General features: G+C 39.5%; 1 protein-coding gene across 3 annotated transcripts in view; it reads left to right on the top strand.

Annotated features, from left to right (window-relative positions):
* CDH11 (cadherin 11) overlaps positions 1 to 24,492 on the top strand; it is a 174,940-nt gene that overhangs the window by 106,737 nt on the left and 43,711 nt on the right. For 2 of the 3 annotated variants that reach the window (XM_025370020.1, XM_025370021.1), the window contains 4 exons: positions 9,599 to 9,998; positions 15,671 to 15,965; positions 21,524 to 21,643; positions 22,609 to 22,776. In XM_025370020.1, the coding sequence (XP_025225805.1) occupies positions 9,771 to 9,998; positions 15,671 to 15,965; positions 21,524 to 21,643; positions 22,609 to 22,776 (811 nt within the window). In that variant the 5' untranslated portion in view covers positions 9,599 to 9,770. The remainder of the gene's footprint in view (positions 1 to 9,598; positions 9,999 to 15,670; positions 15,966 to 21,523; positions 21,644 to 22,608; positions 22,777 to 24,492) is intronic. The other variant, XM_025370023.1, reaches the window with a different exon arrangement.

The following is a 24,492-nucleotide window of genomic DNA, read 5'->3' as shown; positions in this document are numbered from 1 at the left end:
TCCTCTCACTGCTGCCTCATTCTCTAACCTCAATCTTTTCGGTTCCTAAAACCATCTACATCTGCACGGTTTCAAGAGTAGCCCCTTTTTCTCAACCCAAGCCTTATTTTTTCTGGTTCAGAACCATATTACCTCTCACCTGAACTATTGCAATGCCTCCAGAAAGTCTTCCTTGACTACATGCCCTCCTGTCTCAAAAAACTTGAAGAATCCCCTGTGCCTGTGCTGCCTAGATGGTAGCCAGTAGCCCCATGTGGCCAGTAAGCTCTTGCAATGTGGCTAGTCCCAACAGAGAGTTCCTTTAAATATAAAATGTACATTAGGTTTTGAAGGCTTAGGACAAAAGAATATAAAACGTTTTGAGAATGTATATATTGATTCCATGTTAAAATGATACAATTTGGGGCATACTGGGTTAAATAAAATACATTGTAAAAATTAAGTTCACTGATTTTTTGAACTTTTTAAAAATATGGCTTCTAGAAAATTTAAAATTACACGTGACTGACATTATGTTTCCATTAAACAACACTGGTCTACTTTATCTCATCTCGTCACATATACCTATTATTGCATTTAGCAATCTCTATTGTAATATTGGTTTCTTGTTTCTCCTTAATAGACAGTGGACTCCTAGAGCCCCTTCATGAGGCTTATTCTTTATTGGATTAGTGCATGGTATCCAGGGGTTACAATATGTATTTATGCATTCTTGTTGACTAAACAAAACTCTTAACTCATCTTCTTAATCACCTGCTGTGGACCAGGCCATGTTCTGTGTTACAGCAGTAAGCAGCAAAGAAAAGGTCCCCGCCTTCATAGACTTTACATTTTGTGAAGATTACCATATGACAGGTACTGTACAAAGTACACGCAATGTCTGTTTTTCTCTTGGCAGTCCCCCTGTGAGACTGGTCCTAGAGTTCCCCCCTCCCCCTTTTTTTGTGAGATGGAGTCTTGCTCTGTCGCCCAGGCTGAAGTGCAGTAGTGCGATCTTGACTCACTGCAACCTCCGCCTCCCGGGTTCAAGTAATTCTTCTACCTCAGCCTCCCAAGTAACTGGGATTACAGGTGCACGCCACCATGCCAGACTAATTTTTGTATTTTTTTTAGTAGAGATTGGGTTTCGCCATGTTGGCCAGTCTGGTCTCGAACTCCTGACCTTGTGATCTCAGCCTTCCAAAGTGCTGGAATTACAGGTGTGAGCCACTGCGCCCTGCCGGGTTTTTCCCATTTTTAACAGGGCACTGTGGAGACTTGTAGAGGCTGATTTCCACCTCTAGTGTAGTGAGTTGTAAGTCTTGAGCTCTAACCTTCCAACTCCTTCTGACTCCTGAGCCCATCCTCTTAACTATTTTGTAAGAGCTGCCACTCCTCACCTCCATTTCTCCTGCACACCTGTGACAGCTTGGCTCCCCTCAACCCCATGACTAGAAATTTTGAATGGATTCCCATTGTTCATCCAGTAAAGTCCTGATTCCTAATACTGGAATTTAAGGACCTATCACAACAGCAGGGCCTCTGCATTCTCTAGCCCCAGAAGGCATGATTGCTGTGATGCTCTAGGTCACTGGGGCCTCAAGTTGTATACAAAGCAGCCCTGCCAGCTAGGACCTAGACCTTCAAAATGAGATGAAAACTTCCATCTAGGCAAAGTCACTTATTCTCAGCACAGACTCACAAGCCCCTGCAGATATGCATGGGAGACGTTTTACAGGCTATTTCCAACCTCCTGTTTTGTAGAAGGAGATTGTTAACCCACAGGGAAAAGTATTTTTTCTCTTTGCACTGTGGTTCAGAACCTAGGCTAGATCACTAGCATCTTGGCTTTGGTCTAGAGTTATTTTTCTTGTCTCAGTCTTCTTAGAAATTCAGAGAAGAAGGCATTGTCTATATCTGAACAAGTGATTCATGCAGCTACATTATTTTGGTCTTGACTAGCAGAATCACCAAACTTTTTTCCTGTTGATTATGGTAGTTTACTATGTTTGCTGTTTTGATGACAAAAGAAATCACTCAAGTGAGTTTACATACAGGAAGCTTGTTGTCATTCAAGGGCATTACAAGTGATCTCAGAAATTCAGGAACAGATCAGTAGCGTGGGCTCCATGAAGACAGCTGCTGAGGGAGTCCTTAAATTGCCAAGATCTTCAGATGCCATGTGTTCTGCTATTTACATGACTCAGAGACAGAGGTCACGATTGTTTCTCTTTAATCTGTAACTGGTTTGCTGTAAGCCTTGATTTCACTGAAACATTGGTCATGAGATGTCATTTGGTAGTTACTCCATTTCTCAAGTTCCTTGTAACCTTCCTATTTTAGTTCCCTCACTGACTGCAGAAGGTTCTTGTTTTCTTTCAGTGAAGTTCCCAAAGAAATCTGATTCACCCATCTTATCGTTTTGAACTAGGCTGAGACAATCAATGGTTGGTTTATGATTTACTTGTCATTGAACTTGGTGTGGTTTAATGAGCCATGGCCCAAAGTGGGAATGGAAGCTCCAGGCATTGGAAGTGGTGGATATGGGAGTTTACTTGCAAGAGGTTCGAGTAGGCAAGTATTGAAGCACAGGACCGATACTTTACAAATTTATCCGCAGAAGTGTAGTCATGGATTCCCTTGTGCTCTTGTACATAGTCCTATCTGTACTGAACACATCATAGCATCATTCATCTGCTTAGACAACAGTCTCAGTATTGTTTGAGAACAGTCTACATACTGGAGGTACATTGATGCCTGTGTATCCTCAGAGTTCAACCTAGGCCTAGAACCATTGAAAAGTTATTGCCAAGTGAAGGAACAGACAAATAAAAAAAGCTTGATGCATATTTACTGCTTGGAGACAAAAGGAGGTTTACATATAGGCCTTTGATACCACAAATGACATGACATTATGTTAAGCATCTGTTTATCATCACCGCTTTGCTCTAATCTTCCCACAGGTATCTTAGCTCATACAAAAGAACAAATGAAAATAAAATCTGTTTCTCTTTCCACACATTCATAGTTAGAGATGACACTGCAGACAGAGTTATTTCCTGTATGTGTTGATATATGATATATATTATTCATCTTAATGATCAACATTTGAAAATATTACACCAAGAAAAAGACTGTCTTAAGGACAGAGTAGAGTACAAATAATAAGTTCTTCATTGCACATATTGTACTTAATCATGTTATCATTTGAAGATGATTTAGTTACTTAAATAGATAAGTTATCACTGAATGACTATACAAGTTTTAAGATCTGGGGTGTTATATTGGATTCCTATAATATTTTGTGGCCATGAGACCCTAAGAATATAAAATCTGATTGTATTTACTTAAAAAATAGTGGAAGTCACATCTAGCAAACATTATGTTATATAGCAAATAAAATTTTTGGAGCTGAGATGACCCTTGGAGTTGGTCATGCAATCTTCTTATATTGAAGATTGGGAACCTGGATTTTCAGACATTGATAGCCAGGTAAAATAGTCCAAAGTCAAGCTTGGCTTCTGCAGTCCTGTAAACTTGCATTTGAATTACAACGTTGTCAGTGATTCGGGGTGTACTTGGGTGGGTTACATAAGGACACTGAGACTCACTTTCCTCCTAGATAAAATCTGAGTGATATATATATATATATATATATATATATATATATATATATATATATCACACACACACATATATATATCTCACATATTATATATATGCAGTTGTGGTGAAAATGAAATAAAATAATGTATACCAAGCCCTGAGCATACTGTCCAGCACTAGAAAAATCAAGCACCTGACAAAGGATAGTATCTATTTTTATGACAATATAATGTAAATCATGAGTGTTGGAACCAGGATTTGAACCCAGCTTTGCCTGACACAGGTAGTGAATGATCTTTCCACTTTCAAAGCAGAACTTCTGTCATTCTCTCTCTCTCCAGAAGCAGAGACTCAGATCTCCACTGAAGCAGTTTGAAAATTTCCACTCACCTTTGCAGAGAGCTGGGGTCTTTGATAAGGGGCCTTATTTGCTGCCTACTTTAACATTTGAATTTGGTATTAGAAATTGGAGCAGCATATGCCATAACCTTTTTACAGTCTCTGCTGTGTATTTTGCACCTGAGAAGAAGTGATTACCCCAAGCTTATGCCTTGCTCCAAGTCTAGAAATCAGGGGAGAAGAATTACTGGGAAGTGTGACTCAATAATTCTTGTAATACTTCTTCTCCCCTATTCTCTGTGATTTCCACAGACGTGGCATAATTCCTGTGATTTGATTTGAAATGAGAGACCAGCTCAGTGCTGAGTGATGAGATCTGAACGGGGAATAAAATATGCTTGAATTAATTTGCATAATAGAATTGGATTGGTTACAAAGCTGTGTTTGTTGAAAGGGATACCAGAGCCCCTGAGCTCACCAACAAGGGGACTTTGCAGATACAGAATGGGGTTTTGAGCTCTGGTGTGGGCCTTGGTAATATTCTTAATGTAATAATAACCTGTCTCTAACTGTAAATTAGCTACCTGGAAATGAAAAAACAGGTCAGCCCATCTGATCCTTCCAGCTCTGTGGGGAGAGGACAGCTGAAAAACCAAATCTGCTTGCTTTCTGCTAAGCGCTTTCGTCTTGCATTCTCCACCCAATAACAATTTCCAGCAGGAGTCCAAATATACTTAAACACCCGTATATGTCATTTTCTTTTACGGAGACAAAAGCAGGCACAGCAAGAGAGTTTTATGCTCAAGGCGCGGTAGCTTATGACGGACTATCTGCTCTCAAGATAGAGGGGTGAGCCTTCCCTTTCGAGCTGGTGGCTTTGCACATCTATTTTCCTGTCATGTTATTACTGCTGTGACTTTCAACAACATTTATTTTTCCCTCCAAGCAATATGCTCCCATCATAAAATAAAGTCCTCCTATATGTTTTAGTAGAATCCCAATGCTTAGGCATCCTGGCATACTGCTAAAAAGTGTTTTAATGGCTTGTTTAAGAACTACCTTGGGGGTCTTCATTAAAACCAATTAGAACATTGATATATTTCCCTAATTATTACCAACATCAAGGTCTCCTTAGGAGGGCAGCCTCCTATTAATTTTCATGGGAGATTCCTACTAAGTCCCTACTACTGAATACATCAATCAGTTCTCTCAATTCTAGAAACATTTCATAAAACGGAACAAAACAAAAAACAAAAACCACTCTGAATACACCTTTTCTAACGTACACATTTAGAAATTCTGAAACAGGTATTTAAAATAAAAACCAAAGATCAAATTTTGTGTCATATGTTGTTTAAGGACCTGGTTATACTGTGTTATTGATGGTTATTGATGGACTGATGTAATTACCTCTTGTTCATCTTCACTTTGGTTATTTGGATATAAAATGCTTTTTCTTTCTTTTTGGTTTGGATATTTTTTTTATTACAGTCTACTTATCCATGCTACCAAAATTTAAATTATCATCATTTTAAGGCTATTGTGTCTATTTGTATTAGTGTGCCTAAATTTGAACTGCAGCGTTCTCTTAGGTAAAATTGTAGAGGGTAGTAATACAAGTCCTTGAACCAAACATTCAGAGTTCAATACCAGCTCCTTCACTTGCTGGCTCTGTAACCTTGAACAAATTACTTAATTTTGATGTGCCTCAGACTACTTGCCTGTAAAATGGGAATAGCAATAATGCTACTTTTTAGGGTTTTTATGATTTGATGACTCAACTCATGGAAAACATGTCCAAGAATGTTAGGTGGATAACACCTGGCAAATTTTAACTATTATTAGTATTTTCATTCTAGTACTGTTATTAGTATATGCTGAGCTCCAATGATAATTTACTTCCCACATTTAGCTGGCTTCCAGGTTACTGCTTTTTATCACAACATCCATATAATTTCCTTATGAACTTCAAACTCAAACAAATGACAAGAGTTGTGGTTGTTCACTGGTTAAGAACATGGATTCTAGGGCCTGACGCCATGAGTTCAAATCTCAGGTCTGCTATTTACTAGAAGTGTAAGTCTGCATAAGTTGTTTAATGTGTCTGGGACTCAGTTTCCTCATCCTTTAAGAGAAGAATATTCATGGCTCCTATTCATAAGGTTGTTATAGAAATTAATAGATGAGTTACTATTTGTAAAGCTTTTAGAACAGTAGCTAAGGAAAAGAACTTGCTACATAAATTTTCATTCTGAAAGTGAATTTTTTTTAAAAAAATTATGTCTTAAAATCAATCTTATATGTACCTAAGATTAACCATAAAAATAACTTTCCGTATTACATATAGTCATATAAGCATTTAAAATGATGGGCCATTGCTCTTAAAAGCAAGTTGATTCAGTATTCTTTCCAAAAGAAGAAAAGAGATAATTTAATCTTTTTAACAGATTGAATGTTATTGTTTATTGATCATGTGGAAACTCTTAAATTCATTAGTATTAAGCTAGACATTTTTTTATACAAGAAAAAAAAGTTGTCATCTTGTTTCAACACTTCTAGTGTTAGAAATAATTGTGCTTTACAGCAAAATGGCAGCCAGAAGAAAGAGGTGAAGAAATATCAACTTTAATTAAACCCTTTCTTTCTAATACACTTCACAGCTTATATGCAAGAATAATTTATCACTGTGTGAATGAGCATTTAATACTTGGCATGGTGCAAGATGGGCAGGGATCTTGCCTCACCATATGCTGTTTCCTTTTTCTTTCTTTCTTCTTCTTGAGTTTTCACAGAGTCAATGTCAAGTTTGGAGTTGAAATTTGAGATTCAAATCATGTATTAAAATTTTATTGATGGCCTGCTTTGTGCTCAGGTGCCAGACATATAAATGTGAATAAGATATAATCCCATCCATTCAGAAGTTTCCAGTCTAGTAAGGAGACACTGTATGAATCAGAAAAATGCCCATCACTAGTTCACTGAAACTAATTGTGAATATGAAGCCATTTGAAGAAAATTTTACACAGGCTTCATTTTACAGAGTGAGACATAGCCTCTGAGAGTAGAATCAATGATGTTCCATGGAAAATTAGTGCCAGATTCTCCACCAAATCTCGAGTTTCATGACTTCTGCCCAGAAATCTTTCTGTTGTTTCATATTGCCTCATTTTAGCATCTAACCCCTCCTGGGGCCTTCTTTGTGCTCTTTCCAAACAGTCAGTTTGGCTTTCTAGAAACAGCATCTGATGTATTATTAAAGTGCCTGAATGTAAGGAAGAAGTTGCTAAATGATGACGCTGCCTTTTCCATCTTTCTCTCTCTCCCACATAGCCTTTTACATATCCCAAAGTGTCTGTTTACAACAAATATTAAAGATTTCAACTCCCCTATTCCTTGAATAAAGACTAACATAATACCATCCCAAAGTGTTATTGAGAAAAGTGACAGTCACCAGGCATTAAGTGCACATCTGTGGCCTCCCAGATACCACTTTGCCATATTACAAAGGAAACAGAAAGGCTTGGGCTGGTATAGTCAAAGGTCATCAAAATGGAATGGATCTGTATCTACAAATTATAATTTCACCAGTTCTTTTATTTTCTAGGTTGCTGAGGTCAGATGGCTATGGTATCCCAAGTAACTCGTTTGTTCTCAATTCCCATCTTGGAGAAAGCACCTCATCACCCTCTTTGGGGCATCTCCATGTTCAAGGCATGGGTACCCTTACAGTTCCATGTGGCTGAGGAAGCCTCACAATTATGGTGGAAGGCAAGGAGGAGCAAGTCACATTTTACACGGATGGCAGCAGGCAAAGAGAGAGCTTGTGCAGGGAAACTTCCCCTTATAAACCTGTCAGATCTCCTGAGACTTATTCACTATCATGAGAACAGCATGGCAAAGACCTGCAACCATGATTCAGTTGCCTCCCACTGGGTCCCTCCCACAACACATGTTAAATTCAAGATGAGATTTGGGTGGGGACACAGCCAAACCATATCAGACCTTGACCCATTATTTCTCCAGTAAATATTTCCATGACTGTCAGTGGTTTCTTGAGATCTTCCCCTGTATTGTGACACTCTGGGAAAAGAAGAAGGAGCCTAGTACATGCCCAGTTCCCAACTCTGTGTTCAGGCCTGTATGGGTGCAACAATTCTTGTCATCCTCATTGTTCACATGAAAACACTGAGGTTCAGAGTGATTGATTGGCATGCCCAAAGTAACCCAGATTGTAAAATATGGAAGTGGTATTCTGATCCATCTGCAGCTGACCTCTAAGTCTATGTACCTTCCACTATGCCAAGATCCATGCTCTTTCCTTCTTGCTCCCTTTTTCCCTGAACCGTTTCACCCAAAGAAGATAGCAAAAAAATTAGGTGATGACAGTGATCCCTACAATGCCCAATAAGTTTTTCAGTTTCATTTAGACCCAGATGCTGAAACAGAAAGTTATCTTCAATATCAATGTGTCATCCTCCTGAAAAAGAACTATCTCAGGTTCCCTCACATTGGTGGTGAACCCATCTGATTCTCTTTCTGGAGTCTGGGTGGCACTCCAGAGAGAGAAGGTGATTCTCCAGAAAACAAATGTATGGTTCTAAGAGAGGAGAACAAGCAAGGGGAATTCCTTAGAGAAGAATTAAGTTTTCAGCATGAGAAAGTCCGATGAAGAAGTCCAGAACCCAAGGCAGGAGTTAAGGACTGCCAATGAGAATCAGAGTGCTGGAGAGAGGACAGGAGTGACTGTGGGTCAAAAACCTCTGAAGAGTGTAGAAAGGTGAAAGGCATTAATGGCTTATCCTCACTGGTGTTGAGTAGCTCAGTCATGGCTGGGTGCTGGGAACACGACCTTGGGCTGGTTAGTAGGACATACTGTTTTATTTTCCTTCTCCTAGTTAGTGAAAGCTTGTAAAATATCCTTTCTGAGACTTCCAGGCTAAGCAAGGTAGGATCTTTGGCTTCGTGGATGGATCTTTGCCAGACAAAAGCAAATCTTCCTCCTTGAATTGACACTATACCCTTAACTGATTTACCAAAGAGACCTTGACCCATTATTTCTCCTATAAATATTTCAGTAGCCATCAATGGTTTCTTGGGATCTTCCCCCTACATCCCTTCTCTAACAGGATCCACTGCCTGCCCGCCTTCTTCATTACTACCTCCAGGCATGCTGAACGTCCTGGAACACACTGTGCTTTTGGATGTGATGTTCCTTCTGCACGGAATCCCACACTTTCCTTTCTTATTACAGCAATCCTCACTAAAGGATTGAGTCCAGCCATCCATCCTCTCCCTGAACTGAACCCCAGTGTGGATTATATGTTCCCCATCTGGACTCCTTTAATTCCCTGTTTTCTTATTAAAAAATCATATATAAGCACAGTTTTGATCAATTATAATAACAGTTAAATATGGAGTGCTTACTAGTACCAGGCATCGTGCTAAGAGACTTATATGCATTACTCATTGAATCCCAGTGGCAGCTTTGTAGTGGGTACACTGTTATCCTCACTTCATAAATGAGCAAGCTGAGCTCAAAGCAGTCGGTGAGCTTCCCCAAAGCCAGTAGTTCCCACGTGATAAAACTGATGCCCAGTCCTGAAGGCTTACTGAATGGAATGGAAATGAAGTGGGGATTCGGCCTGCAGCTAATCCAACCTCTCTCTGCTTGCAGAAGCTGACTGGGGACGTGGGCAGCCCTGACGTGATGAGCTCAGCCAGCAGAGACATTCCATCCCAAGAGAGGTCTGCGTGACACGTCCGGGAGGCCACCCTCGGCAAGACCACCGCACGGTTGGTGGAAGGGGTGACAGCTGCATTCTCCTGTGCCTACCACGTAACCAAAAATGAAGGAGAACTACTGTTTACAAGCCGCCCTGGTGTGCCTGGGCATGCTGTGCCACAGTCAGGCCTTTGCCCCAGAGCGGCGGGGCCACCTGCGGCCCTCCTTCCATGGGCACCACGAGAAGGGCAAGGAGGGGCAGGTGCTACAGCGCTCCAAGCGTGGCTGGGTCTGGAACCAGTTCTTCGTGATAGAGGAGTACACCGGGCCTGACCCCGTGCTTGTGGGCAGGGTAAGGCTGCCTTCCCTCAATCCTGAGCTCTCCATCCCACCACTGGAATAATCGTCTGTGGCCAGAAAGAAACAAAAGGCCCACAGGCATCTAAGAGAGCAAACACCAATGGCCTGAACAGCCAATAAAACCACCCAAATATTGTACATAATATGTTATTCCAGACACTTATCCATGTTGAGAATACTTCTTAGGTTTTTCCATTTAGTTTTATGGAGTTATATCATAAAACTCATTTATCATATTATTTAAATATGGAGTCTCTCTCTGTTGCCCAGACTGGCATGCAGTAGTGTGATCATAGCTCACTGTAATCTCAAAGTCCTGGCCTCAAAGGATCCTCCTGCTTTAGCCTCCTGAGTAGCTGGGACTACAGGCTTATGCCACCATGCCTGGCTAATTTGTATTTTATTTTATTTTTTGTAGAGAAAGGGTGTTGCTGTGTTGCCCAGGTCGACTTCAAACCCCTGACCTAAGTGATCCTCCCTCATCAGCCTCCCAAAGTGTTGGGATTGCAGGCCTGAGTCACTACGCCAGGCTCAAACTCCATTTTGAATGACTGCTTAACAGCCCATTAAACAGACATAGCCATAATTGGTTTAACCATTTTCCAGCTGAAGGCATTTCCCTGACCACACCCTAATCCCAACCTGAATGCTCCTCCTTTGGACCCTTTATCATAGCTTTCCTTTCTGTATTCGATGTGTCTACTTATTAATCTGTTTACTTGACTAGACTTCAAGCTACTTTGTGTCAGGGGCAGTGTCATCCTTATGTACTTATGAGTCCTGGTGCTAGATCCAACTTTGAGGAGATGAATGAATATGTATCAGAAGGTTGGATGTGGTTTTATCCCTGTTTCCACAGGCATGGTAAAACCCAGTGAGATGACTTCCCATTCCAGGCTCTGTGGTCTCTGTGTATCCCTTACAGAAAAGTGCAATTATAGAAAGAGAGTCCAAAATACAAATTCAAGAGAGTTTGGAAAATTACCTACCCACTAGCATTTGTAGTAAAATATACAGTTATCTTTCAGATGATAGTGACATTAAAACTACAAAAAGATATGTGCGGCCAGCGCAGTGGCTCACACCTGTAATCCCAGCACTTCGGGAGGCTGAGGCAGGTGAATCATTGGATGTCAGGAGTTCGAGATCAGCCTGCCCAGTATGGTGAAACCCCATCTCTACTAACAATACAAATATTAGCCAGGCGTGGTGGCGAGTGCCTGTAATCCCAACTACTCCAGAGGCTGAGGCAGGGGAATTGCTTGAATCTGGGAGGGAGTGGTTGCAGTAAGCCGAGATGCGCCACTGCACTCCAGCCTGGGAGACAGAGTAACACTCTGTCTCAAAAAATAAATAAAAAATAAATAAATGAGATAATTATTAACAATGCCAGTTAATATGAACAATATTAATAGTATTATTCATTACTAATATAATTTTCATATTTTTGTTAAAGTATTTTTATTATTTAAATTTAAATTATTATTATGAGACAAAGGCCTCCATCTCAAAAAAAAAAGAAGAAACAGAAAACAAAAAGATCTTTAGATACCTAAGAACTGAAATCCTATGATGTGGAGCTGCTGTGCTAGGCAAAATGTAAACTAGATTAAGATAGCTCCTGACCTCAAAGAGGTCTAGTGGAAAAGAGACAGTTACCTAAGCAATTAAAAAAATAAAAAGAAAAAAAAGAAAATGAAGAATAATGAGGAAATTCTATGTAAATGATTATGAATTTATATAGTAATATTTGGGAGAGATGTCAAAGGAAGGTTTCAAGGAGAACATGGGAATAACCTGTAACCTAAAAGATGAAAAAGAATTATCCAGTGGAAGGTAAAAGGGAAAGACAGTAGGTTTGTGGGATTTCTGAACCCTACTGATTTCTACAAAGTTATCTTAATTGTTCTTTTACATGAGAACAGCACTTCATATTCACATAATTGACATACTTGAAGGAGATTCATGTTAGAATCTCAATGACATTGTATAAGTTTGGAAAAATTTCTTCTTGAAGATGTACCAAAGGAATTTCACTCATTTATATCCCAAATGGAAATATGTGGAAGTCGACGTGAGAAATGGAAATGGAAATAATTGGCATATGGAATTCCCCAAGTAGAGGAGATGGGCTGTGTGCCCAGAGAGGAAAAATAGATTTCAGCCATGGCAAGGGATGTGGAGCTTGAATGATGTGAAGGGCTGTGCATGAATCATTCTGAGATATGAATAGAACCTTCTGCTTTGGGGACTTTCTCAATGGGAAGCAGTGTGTGTGTGTTCAGGTTGGGGGTTGCAGAAGAAACAGGATCTGGAGAGTCATTTCAGCATCTCTGTGGAATAAGCAATTGTCGTGCCTACTAGAAGAAAATATAGAAAAAAAAAGAGGGAAAAGGAAAACTCTAGTATTATTCATGCTGTGTGACCTTCAAAACCTAGGCGCATGAGGATGAATCTGATGTCGGGTTGGATAGGGGAAAAGTAAATAAAGTGGTTGGTCCTGTGGACCTTTCTTCTGAAATGTGCTGAGACAGTTCCCTAGAAATAGGAGGGATGGAGTAGATGGTTTATTTCCTAACAACCTTTGATTTGATGACATTCAAGGTTGAATACTCAAGATGCCCTGAAAAAGTGAAATTTGGTAAACCATGGACTTTCAGATTTCTTGTGGAAATACAGCCTGTGTCATGCTGTGCTATGCAGAGAGGGAAGCCATTCGTCTTTGGAGTTAGGAATTGGCTGTGTATGCCTCAACAACTGGATCCCTTGATAGCGCTGAATGGTTTCTGAAACTGTGTTGTTTTGTTTTGTGTGTGTGTGTGTGTGTGTGTGTGTGTAGCCTAGTAAGTATCCATGTCAATTGTATAAATCATCTTTGTTAGATACAAAAAAGGGAAGTTATATCCAACTTCCCGACCTGAAAACAAAGTAGAAAAATAATACGAAATGTTTTGTTAAATTTTTAGTTATTTGGCTGATCATGAAATAGATCTGGTTAATTTTCAAGAAACTTGCCAATTTTTTATGTAATATAGGAAGGCCTCTAGAAAGATTCAATGTCTGGGCATTCCCATTAAAGTCAGCATTGTATTTATAGTTTCTTGTTCCTCATTCGTACGTCTTTGCCCTTAACTTCTGCCAGGTCTGCAGCAGGGTAAACAGAAGAACAAAGGTAAGTCTTCCCTGAGATGGGAGTGCAGGCAGAAACTTTGCCTTCATTAAGGAAACTTGACTGAATGAAGATTGGGGCAATTCTGTTCATCCGTCCTAGGCCATCAAACAGCTTTGTGTTTTACTGTCAAATGGACTTATTCATCAGAAATGTGTTAGCCATAATTTCATGACAACACATTGTTATGAATAATAAATTCTGAAGGAAAGTCTGTTTATTTTTTCCTCCGAGAAACAAAGAGTACTAAAAACAAAATGGTCTTTGTAATTTGTACCTACAGGTAACTCCCTGAGCTGAAATAATGTGGTTTCACTGAAGCACTGCAAATCAGTTAGATATCTTTGGGGAAATTGAAAGAAAACTAAATATTTAAAAATCAATGTATTCAACCTTGCTTTATGAGCAAGGTCTCTAGGCCTTAGTCTCATAATAATAATCATGAGGTAAGGTCTCTAGGCCTTAGTCTCATAGTAATAATTTAAATTGAAATAATAAAATACCAATTTTCACAAAAATATAAAAATGGCATTAGTAATAAATAATACTAATATTATTACTATTTAAATGGCATTGATAATAATCATAGTTTTTATTTTAATTAATTAATTAATTAAAATTAATTAAATTAATCATGCCCGGTTAATTTTTGTATTTTTTCTAGAGATGGGGTTTCAGCATATTGGCCAGGCTGTTCTCGAACCCCTAACCTCAAGTGATCCACCTGCCTCAGCATCCCAAAATGCTGAGATTACAGGCATGAGCCAGTGTGCCTGACCTCTTGTTATTTTAAATACCATTTGAATAAAGCTCTCTAGTTTGCAATGGCTTTTCTTACTTAGTAGGTAGAACCAAGGTCTTTTTTGCTACTTGACTGCTCTTGAAACCCACTAGAACAGTAAAAATAATGCTTGCTTTTTTCCCACAAAGGGCAGAATGAGGACCAAGGACCTCAGATTAAAATGACAGCTGCAGAAATTGAGGTTGAACAGCAAGGCGGGGTGAGGAGTGTTTTTGTTACAGGAAAACCAGATGTGATTTTTGGGAGACTTTCGTGTTTGAAAACACAGAGTGAGGTGGAACAGAAGATGGTTGGAAGTTAAGAGACCTAGTTGATTTCTTGGACCTTACAAGTGTGAATTTAGGCAAATATCATCTTATCTCTAAGCTCTGTCAAAGAAGACAAACTTGGGGATGTTTAAGATTCTTTCTGACACCTAAGAAATTGTGTACATACCAACCCATACCACTAGTCCTACCTGCCTTTAGGGTTAGGATGGACACTTCTTCCAGGCAGGCCACATCCGCAAATCCTCATACCCTGTGTACCGCAAAGCAGGCCTTCTGGAAAGATCTGATCAGTTCAATTGTTTGTAGTAACAAAAGCCAGGAAACAACCTAAGTGTTCTTTAGAAGGGGACTGCTAAAAAAAAAAAAAAAAGAAAAAGAAAACCATTGGCCGGGCGTGGTGGCTCATGTCTGTATTCCCAGCACTTTGGGAGGCTGAGGCAGGCAGATCACTTGAGGTCAGGGGTTCGAGACCAGCCTGGGAAACATGGTGAAACCCTGTCTCTACTAAAAATACAAAAATGAGCTGGATGTGGTAGCATGTGTCTGTAATTCCAGCTACTTGGGAGGCTGATTTAGGAGAAAATACTTGAACATGGGAGGCGGTGGCTGCAGTGAACCGAGATTACACCATTGCACTCCAGCCTGGGTGACAGAGTGAGACTCCACCTCAAAAACAAACCCCCAAAACAAAAAATTTTTTAAAAAGCTAATAACCTCCATACAGTGGATGAGGAAGATCTATAGTTATAAACGTGGAATGGTCACCTGAATTTATTGTTAGAGGAAAAGGATGAGGTGAAGAATGATGTGTGTACTCTGGAACTTTACTGTATAACATAAACTAGGGCCCATATGTATTTGTGTAGATTTCCTTGCATATGCATAGAATAGAATATCTCTTATAGGATTCACAAGAAACTGGTTACAGTGATAATCTCTGAGCAGAGGAGAAAATGAAGGAACGGGAGTCAGAGTTGAGAGGAAGACTTATTGCATGAATGTTTGCTTATATGTTTTTAAAAATACACACACATTTATTTCAAACTATTGAGACATGTTTAGGTTTTTGTATTTTGTATATGTGCATATATATGGAAAGAGGTGAAGGGAGAGCATGAATCTTAGAATTAAATATACATATATATGTGTGTATGTATGTATGTATATATACATATACATATATATATATAATATATTTATTTATTTATTTATTTATTTGAACTCTGGCTTCACTGTTCTGCAGTGTGACCTTGGCCACGGCTATGATATTCTCTAAGGTTGCCTTTCTCCTGTTGTAAAATAGGATGAGAACATCTCCCTTTCCTGGCGTGTGTGTGTGCAGCAGATTGTTGCAATCACTTGTAAGTGAGTTTCCCCACTGCATTCCTCATGAAATTAAAAATCTCAATTTCTCTTTTTTCCAGCTTCATTCGGATATTGACTCTGGTGATGGGAACATCAAATACATTCTCTCAGGTGAAGGAGCTGGAACCATTTTCGTGATTGATGACAAATCAGGGAACATTCATGCCACCAAGACGTTAGATCGAGAAGAGAGAGCCCAGTACACGCTGATGGCTCAGGCGGTGGACAGGGACACCAACCGGCCACTGGAGCCACCGTCAGAATTCATTGTCAAGGTCCAGGACATTAATGACAACCCTCCGGAATTCCTGCATGAGACCTATCATGCCAACGTGCCCGAGAGGTCCAATGTGGGTGCGTACCGTGGGAGAGGCCTGCTCTGCTTCCAGGCCTGGTGTCTCTGTGGTGGGTGGGCTGAAGCCCGTTCTTCCAAATCAGGAGGTAGAGCTTCTTCTGTATCTTTTATGGCAAAATAACAAAAGGAACAAAAATTCTTTTGTTCCTCTGTAAAATCGGAATAATAATTTCTAGTCTTCTAGGAATAGAGCTAATGCACATTCAGTCACTAGGGCATATTGATGTCTAATAGGTAATGACAATGGTAATATTTGTTGCCTGTAGACACTGTGCTAATTAATGACTTACATGCACTATTTTATTTAGTTTTTGCAATGATTAATCTTTACAGTAGGGTAATTCCAACTCACCATATTTCACAGATAGGAAACCCACGCCAGAAACAAGTTAACTAATTTCTTTAGGGACATTTGTGCAATTAAATGGATCTAAAATGCACATTTAGCCACAGCACTATGTCACCATGTATTAATTCAGAAGTAGGTATATCTTTGCAACATGCTTGAAGACATATTAAGTTGCTAAAGGATAATTTTTTGAAAGATTTCTTCAAAGAATTAGCCACCTTCTGGCAATAGCTTTCTTTATAACATGCACATAATGAAACATTTATATAATGTTTCTTTTGAGAAACATTCCTCATATTAAGAAAGGTTTGTCTTTCAAACAGTGAGTAGAACTGTTCTAATCAGGGAGTGAGTCTGCTTAAAAGAGTCTTAGAGCTCAAATGAATTCAGGATCGTTTTACAGACGAGAAAACCCAGCACCCAGTACAGGAAATCAACCTGCTTAAGAAAGGTAGGTTTGACTTTAGAACGCTAGGATCCTTCCACTGTGCATACAGAGCTTTTTATGCCAGAAACTGGTGCATTCCTTCTCCACAAAGAAAAGTCAGGTACTTATCAAAAGCCAGTCTGAGCCATTTCCCACCTTCGTCTCTTCCATTTTCCCTGCCCAGTCCTTCAGCCTCTTGGTGGTTAGCATGTGTATTATAATGAGAAACAACAAATATCAAATAAATCCATATAGAGGGAACAGCAGCGTCAGCAACTGAGTGTCAGGGGTCGGGATGGGGTGGAAAGTCAAGTCATCAAAATAGATAATCTGGGGAAATTTTCATCATTATTCTCACCTTTGCGGGCTCATTGATGTTTAGGTATAACATTCAGGCTTTCTTTTTTTTTTTTTTTTAGTTTCAATTTTTATTTTAGATTCGGGGGTACATGTGCAGGTTTATTTTATTTTATTTTATTTTATTTTATTTTATTTTATTGAGACAGCGTCTCCATCTGTTACCCAGGCTGGAGTGCAGTGATGCTATCTCGGCTCACTACAACCTCTGTCTCCCGGGTCAAGCAAATCTCCTGCCTCAGCCTTCCGAGTAGCTGGGATTACAGGTGCGCACCACCATGCCCGGCTAATTTTTGTGTGTGTGTGTGTGTGTTTTTAGTACAGATGGGGTTTCACCATGTTGGTCAGGCTGGTCTTGAACTCCTGACCTCAAGTGATCTGCCCACCTCAGCGTCCCAAAGTGCTGGGATTACAGATGTGAGCCATCGTGCCCAGCCCATGTGCAGGTTTATTGAGTGAATATACATGAATATACTGTGTAACACTGAGGTTTGTGGTATGGATGACCCCATCACTCAGGTAGTGAACAGAGTACCCAATAGATTTCAGCAGTTGCCCTCTCGCCCCACTCTAGTAATCCCATGTTTATTATGCCCACTGAGTCAATATTGGGTCCGTTTATACCCAATGCTTAGCCTTCAGTTATAAATGAAAGCATGTGGTATTTGGTTTTCTGTTCCTGTGTTAATTTGCTTAGGATAATGGCCTCCAGCTGCATCCGTGTTGCTGCAAAGGCATGATATTATTCATGCCACCATGCATAGTATTCCAGGGTGTGTGTGTGTGTGTGTGTGTGTGTGTATATATATATATATATATACACACACACACACCACATATTTTTTATGGTTGACTCCGTGTCTTCGCTATTGTGAATAGTGCTGCAATAAATATACAAGGGCAGGCGTTTTTCTTGTAGAACAATTTATTTTCCTTTGGGTCTATAAAGAGTAATGGGATTGCTGGGTTGAATTGTAACTTTTTTTTTTTTTCTGAGATAGAATCTCACTCTGTTGCCCAGGCTACAGTGCAGTGGCACGATCTTGGCTCACTGCAATCTCTGCCTCCTGGGTTCAAGCGATTCTCCTGCCTCAGTCTCCTGAGTAGCTGGGATTACAGGTGCCCACCACCACACTGGCTAGTTTTTTTGTATTTTTAGTACACAAGGGGCTTTGCCATGTTGGCCAGGCTGATCTGAACTCCTGACCTCAGGTGATCCACTCACCTCGTCCTCCCAAAGTGCTAGGATTATAGGCAGGAGCCACCACGCCCAGCCTTTAATTGTAATTCTGTTTTATTTGAGACTTTTCCAAATTGCTTTTCAGAGTGAACTAATGTACATTCCAACCAACAATGTATATGTGTTCCCTTTTCTCCACATCCTCACCAGCATGTTATTTTTGACTTTTTAATCACAGCTGTTCTAACTAGTGTGAGATGGTATCTCATTATTGGTTTGATTTACATTTCTCTGATGTTTAGTGATGACCAATTTTTTTTTTATGTTTGTTAGCCATTTGCATATCTTCTTTTGATAAGTGTCCATCCATGTCTTTTGCCCACTTTTTAATGACGTTGTTTTTTTACTTGTTGAATGGTTTAAATTCCTTATAGATTCTGGATACTAGACCTTTGTTGGGTGTGTAGTTTGTGAATATTTTCTCCCATTCTGTAGGTTGTCTCTTTACTCTGGTGATAGTTTCCTTTGTTGTGCAGAAGCTCTTTAGTGTAATTAGGTCCTGCTTGTCAATTTTTATTTTTGTTGCAATTGCTTTTGAGGACCTAGTCATAAATTATCTCCCAAGGCCAATGTCCAGAATGGTGTTTCCTGGGGTGTTTCCCTAGGGCTTTTATAGTTTGAGGTCTTACATTTAAATCTTTAATTCACCTTAAGTTAATTTTTGTATATGGGGAAAGGTAGGGGTCCAGTTTCATTCTTCTGCATCAGGCTAGCCAGTTACCCCAGCATTATTTATTGATTAGGGAGTACTTTCCTCATTGCTTAATTTTGTCAACTTTGTTGATAATCAGGTGGCTGCAGGTGTGTGGCTTTATTTCTGAGTTCTCTATTCTGTTCCATTGGTCTGTGTGTCTGTCTTTGCACCAGCAACATGCTATTTTGGTTACTGTAGCCTGGTAGTATAGTTTGAAGTTGGGTAAGGTGATTCCTCCAACTTTGTTCATTTTGCTTAGGATTGCTTTGACTATTCGGGCTCTTTTTTGGTTCCATATGAGTTTTAGAACAGTTTTTTTTTTTTTCTAATTCTGTGAAAAATGACGTTGGTAGTTTGATAGAAATAGCATTGAATCTGTAGATTGCTTTGGGCAGTGTAGCCATTTTAATGATATCAAGTGGGAAAACATTCTATGCTCATGGGTTGAAAGAATCAATACCATTGAAGGATCAATATTCCATTTGTTTGTGTCATCTATGATTTCTTTCAGCAGTGTTTCGAAATTCTCCTTGTAGAGATAGTTCACCTCCTTGGTTAGATGTATTCCTAGGCATTTTATTGTTTTGTGGCTATTGTGAATTGCACTGTATTCTTGATTTGGCCCTCGGCTTGAGTGTTATTGATGTATAGAAATGCCATTGGTTTTTGTACCTTGATTTTGTATTCTGAAGCTTTACTGAAGTTGTTGATCAGTTCTAGGAACCTTTTGGCAGAGTCTTTAGAGTTTTCTAGGTATAGAATCGTATCATTAGTGAAGAAAGATAGTTTGACTTCTTCTTTTCCTATTTGGATGTCTTTTATTTCTTTCTCTTGCCTCATTGCTCTGATTAGGACTTCCAGTACTATGTTGAATAGGACTGGTGAGAGTGGGCATCCTTGTCTTATTCCTGCTCTGAAGGAGAATGTTTCCAGCTTTTGCTCATTCAGTGTGATGCTGGATGTGGCTTTGTCATGGATGGCTCTTATTATTTTGAGGACTCAGACATTGTATTACGGCATATGACAGTATAGTCTTTGTTGTCAGACAGTACTGTGAATCATGGCTGCACTCCTAATCAGCCATGCGAACCCAGGCAACCTGTTATAGCTTTCTAGGTTTTCATTTTGCCATCTATAAAATGAGGATAATATAAACTATGTTGAAGGTTAAATGAAATAGATGTGAAATACAAAACCATTGCAAAGGATGTAGCAGAGTTCTAGAAGGAAATTAAGCATTAAAAATTAATAATTTCCCTAGCCAAGCGATGATGGTATTTTCCTTTATAAATCTATCCTGCCTAGAATAGTGACTGACAAATGGGAAGAGCTCCAAAGAGGTTGTTTCTATGAAATAATGAATTATAGAAGAATAACTAGAAAAAAGTGAGACGTACAACACAGAAAAATCACTGACAACCCTATAAATTAAAGGTAGTGAGAGGCTGTGTAAAGTGGCTCCCTTGCCTCCCATGCAGAACCTTGCCCCTCTGCTGAAAATGTTACAGAATGAACTTGAGTTTTGTTGCGTGCTGGATTGGGGTTAGACTTTGGCAATTACTAACTTTGTGAAATAGATTACAAAGCTTCATATATCTCATATTCAATTTCTCAATATTACAGTGGATGTAAAAAATGCCCAGCAGAGGAATGCTGGCAAAACACATGGAATGTGCCCCCAAATCATGCTGGCACAGAGAAATTCGATAATTGCTGGTTTTCTTCTTCCAGCTCCCTTCTCCCTACTCTGAAACCCAGCACGCCATGCCCCAGATACTTGCTATTTGTGACCAGCCAGGAACAAAAGTTGTTTTTAGGAAAAACAGAGCCCCATCTTTCTTCAGTTTTCTGGTTTCCCTTCATTCTGACCCATGAATGCTCCCCTTACCTCTCACCAGATGTCTACTGGTGATTTCTGTTACATGGCTACCAGACCAGCTACAGGTGGGAAGATGCAATTATCACGCCAGTAGGGAACAACATTCTGCTCAATATTTATGGCCATAAATTAATTGAATTGTAGTATTAGCAGCAATTTTATTACATGCAAAGCAACAATAAAGTGATGTATTTATTGTTCTGCTACAGGTGGAAGATTGCACTCTGTCCTTTCATGAAAGCAATTTATCGTTAATTATCATTTATTCTACTCTTTGGGAAGATTTTAATGTAATTATTTGATATACTGAACATTTCAAGTGCATGGGTTGTAAGATATGTTTGCAATGTTTGTAATATTATTTTAATCACCAACCAATGCAGGATGTACTATAAATACAGAAAGTTCATTTTTAAACTGTGGGCATTTTTATAGAGAAGGAAGGAAGGTTGGTTGGCTGGTTGCTTTGCATCTCAACTCCAGGAAAATGAGAGAATGTTGAATAATTGTGGTGCCTTCCTCAGGGTTAATTTTAAAATAAGACTTTGTAAACAAGAACATACTTTGAAAAGCTGAGAGGATGTTGCTAATTAATTTATTTCACTTTTAAGGAACGTCAGTAATCCAGGTGACAGCTTCAGATGCAGATGACCCCACTTACGGAAATAGCGCCAAGTTAGTGTACAGTATCCTCGAAGGACAGCCCTATTTTTCGGTGGAAGCACAGACAGGTACTGTGGAATGTCACTGTGACTGTGACACATGGTGAATAAGAAGTCCCAGGCCTGATCAGAACTTGTTCAATTATCTGTTTGATCAAATATGAAAAAGGAATAAAGAGGGCTACCCTACAGGGTTAGTGTGAGGATTAGATACTTGGCCTGTGCTTGGCACATAGTTAGCATACCGTGAAACATTTATTATTGTTTTTTTCATATTTCACGATGACCCAATAACAAATATAATCTAAAAACTCAACTTTAATGCCAGAAGTAAGACAGCAATAAGGACTAAGGCTTCCACAGTGCTCTCTATATTTCTCAGGTAACTGTTGCCATATCTACAGAGAGAAAAAGCTTCCAAATGTCTCCTAAAGATTTAAGTGAGCATGGCACACATGTGCCAATATCCAGCAATCATGTAGAATTCAGTTATTATCATTGTTTTCAGTGACAAGTGATAATAGTACATGCTTGTATGAGCATTGTATATATTTAACCCATTTGGTTCACTCTTTTACAAATTAATATTTACATTTTAATGTATTGCATGAAATATGCACCTCCTACTTTAAACGTAATATGCACCATCAAAACATTTCCGTGAATTGTATGCAGCAATTGACTTAGAGAAGATTGTGCTGGAAGTCAAAAAGTATGAGTTTAGTCATGGATATCCATGCAATGGCCACTCAAATATTTCAGTCTTTAGGGTGTTTATATCTGAGAAGAATAAGGTTATTACTTGCATGTACAGGAAAACATAAATACAAATGTTGTATAGTAAGTTTTATGATTTGCTTGAAAAGACATAATGACGCTTCAGTATGGCTGCTTTTGGTTGTAATTATCATGTTGAAATGATTCTTGCCCAGGGCATGGGCTATTTTATTCAGCATTGCTTCCTCAGTGCTCAGAACTTTCTTGTCATAATGTTATAAACGAGTATCTGTGATGTTGCCTGCTCACCTGTCCAGGTATCATCAGAACAGCCCTACCCAACATGGACAGGGAGGCCAAGGAGGAGTACCACGTGGTGATCCAGGCCAAGGACATGGGTGGACATATGGGCGGACTCTCAGGGACAACCAAAGTGACGATCACACTGACCGATGTCAATGACAACCCACCAAAGTTTCCGCAGAGTAAGTAGGTGGGCTTGGTTTTCCCTTTTCCGTGGTGCCACAGCCAGCCCTCTGCCTCCTCTAACCTATTCCTGCTTTACTCCGGTATCAAAAAGAAAATCTAGAAAACGAGGGGCAGTTCGTATCATTCTTACAAAAACAAAACACAAAAACAAGACAATAACAGCAATAACAGTGTCGGGGAGTAGAGGTAGGAGGAGAATGGAAAGATGTAAAAAGTTCTACAACCCTGGAAACAAAACATGGTTTGTGCTAAGTATTTTGCTTGGTAGTCGTGATGCAATCTAGTAATTAATGAACCCTTTTCTGCCTCAGTGTCCCCATTTCTAACCTGGATATAACAGTACCTGAATCTGTTATCAATTACTATGTAACAAATTGCTGGAAAACAGTGGTATAAAATAATAATAATAATAATAATTTGTTTTTATCATGTGTCTGGAATTTGGGCAAGGCTTGGAGGAGACAGCGTGCCTCTGTTCCCCACAGCCACAGCTGGGGACAGCTCCACTGGGGTTGGAGGATTCACTTCCAAACCAGCTTACTTGCATGGTTGGCAAGTGTGTGTGGATTGCTGCTTCCTTTCTGTGTGGGCTGGTTTTGGAACGTGTGATTCCCAAGGGCACCAGGCAGAAACTGTGTTGCCTTTTGCTAACTAGCTTCAGAAGTCACATCGCATCGTTTCCACTGGAGTCATCAGGCTGCAGAAATCTAAGTGGAGTTTATGTAGACTCCACCTTTCAATGGAAGACCTGTCAAAGTCATGTTGAAGGAAAAGCACATGGGATGGGAGATATTGTTTGGGCTATGTTTCGGAAAATGCCATCTTCCACAGTACCTAATTAATAGGATTACTGTTTGGACTAAAGGAGCTAGTGTAAAATCTTATAATGACAACTGTCTGTAAGTTGCCAAAAAATTCTAGCCATTGTTATCCGGGGGATTATGGCTGTTCCACAATGTTCATAAAATTGTGAAGGGAATTAAATGAAAAAAATGATTTTGAAAGGTTATTATTAATAATTGTAATTATAGCAACTACCATCATTTAATGAATAGTCACTGCTATTGTAAATCTCTGCAAGAGCTTACATTATACAGATAAGACTGGCTTCCATAAAAACTGCATAAGTTGCCCTAGAAATATGACAAAGTCAGAGTTTGAGCACAAGTTTGTCTCTGTATGTATAGATGTGTATGGATGGACAGTATGACTGTGGTGCTGCTGGTGCTGCTAATGCATGGGGGGTTCATCATGAAAGTGTCTCGTTAGAGCCTGTGAGCTTACTATCAGAGAAATGGAACATTTTGCAAATGAGATAACAAGGAAGGCAACTAAATGTGGCCCCAGGAAGGCACTGTGGTGACTCAAAGGAATTCAAAAACAAGAATCTACACAAGAATCTTTTGCCTGGCTGGGCACAAGTTCAGCATCCTCAATAAGCCTGAGGCTCATATAACATTCTAAGAGCTGCATGCTCCATTATCCACACTGTACGATTGTCTGATGTGCTGGAAAAGAAAGGTCAAGCAGAATTATTAGCAGGCAGCCTTTACTGCCCTTGGTCATAGACAATCATGTAGAAAAGATACATTACTACTGTACTGGTTGTACTGGTTTCGCTGCCATGAACTTGAATGAGATTTGGAGAAAATCAGCATAGGACAGTTTTTTTAAACCTTCATATTAATTGCTAATTATCTACAAGGGACTCC

Source organism: Theropithecus gelada, chromosome 20, assembly GCF_003255815.1.
Source record: "Theropithecus gelada isolate Dixy chromosome 20, Tgel_1.0, whole genome shotgun sequence".
NCBI lineage: Eukaryota > Metazoa > Chordata > Mammalia > Primates > Cercopithecidae > Theropithecus > Theropithecus gelada.
The sequence above is the reverse complement of the archived record's forward strand: the minus strand, read 5'-3'. Positions and strand labels throughout refer to the sequence as shown.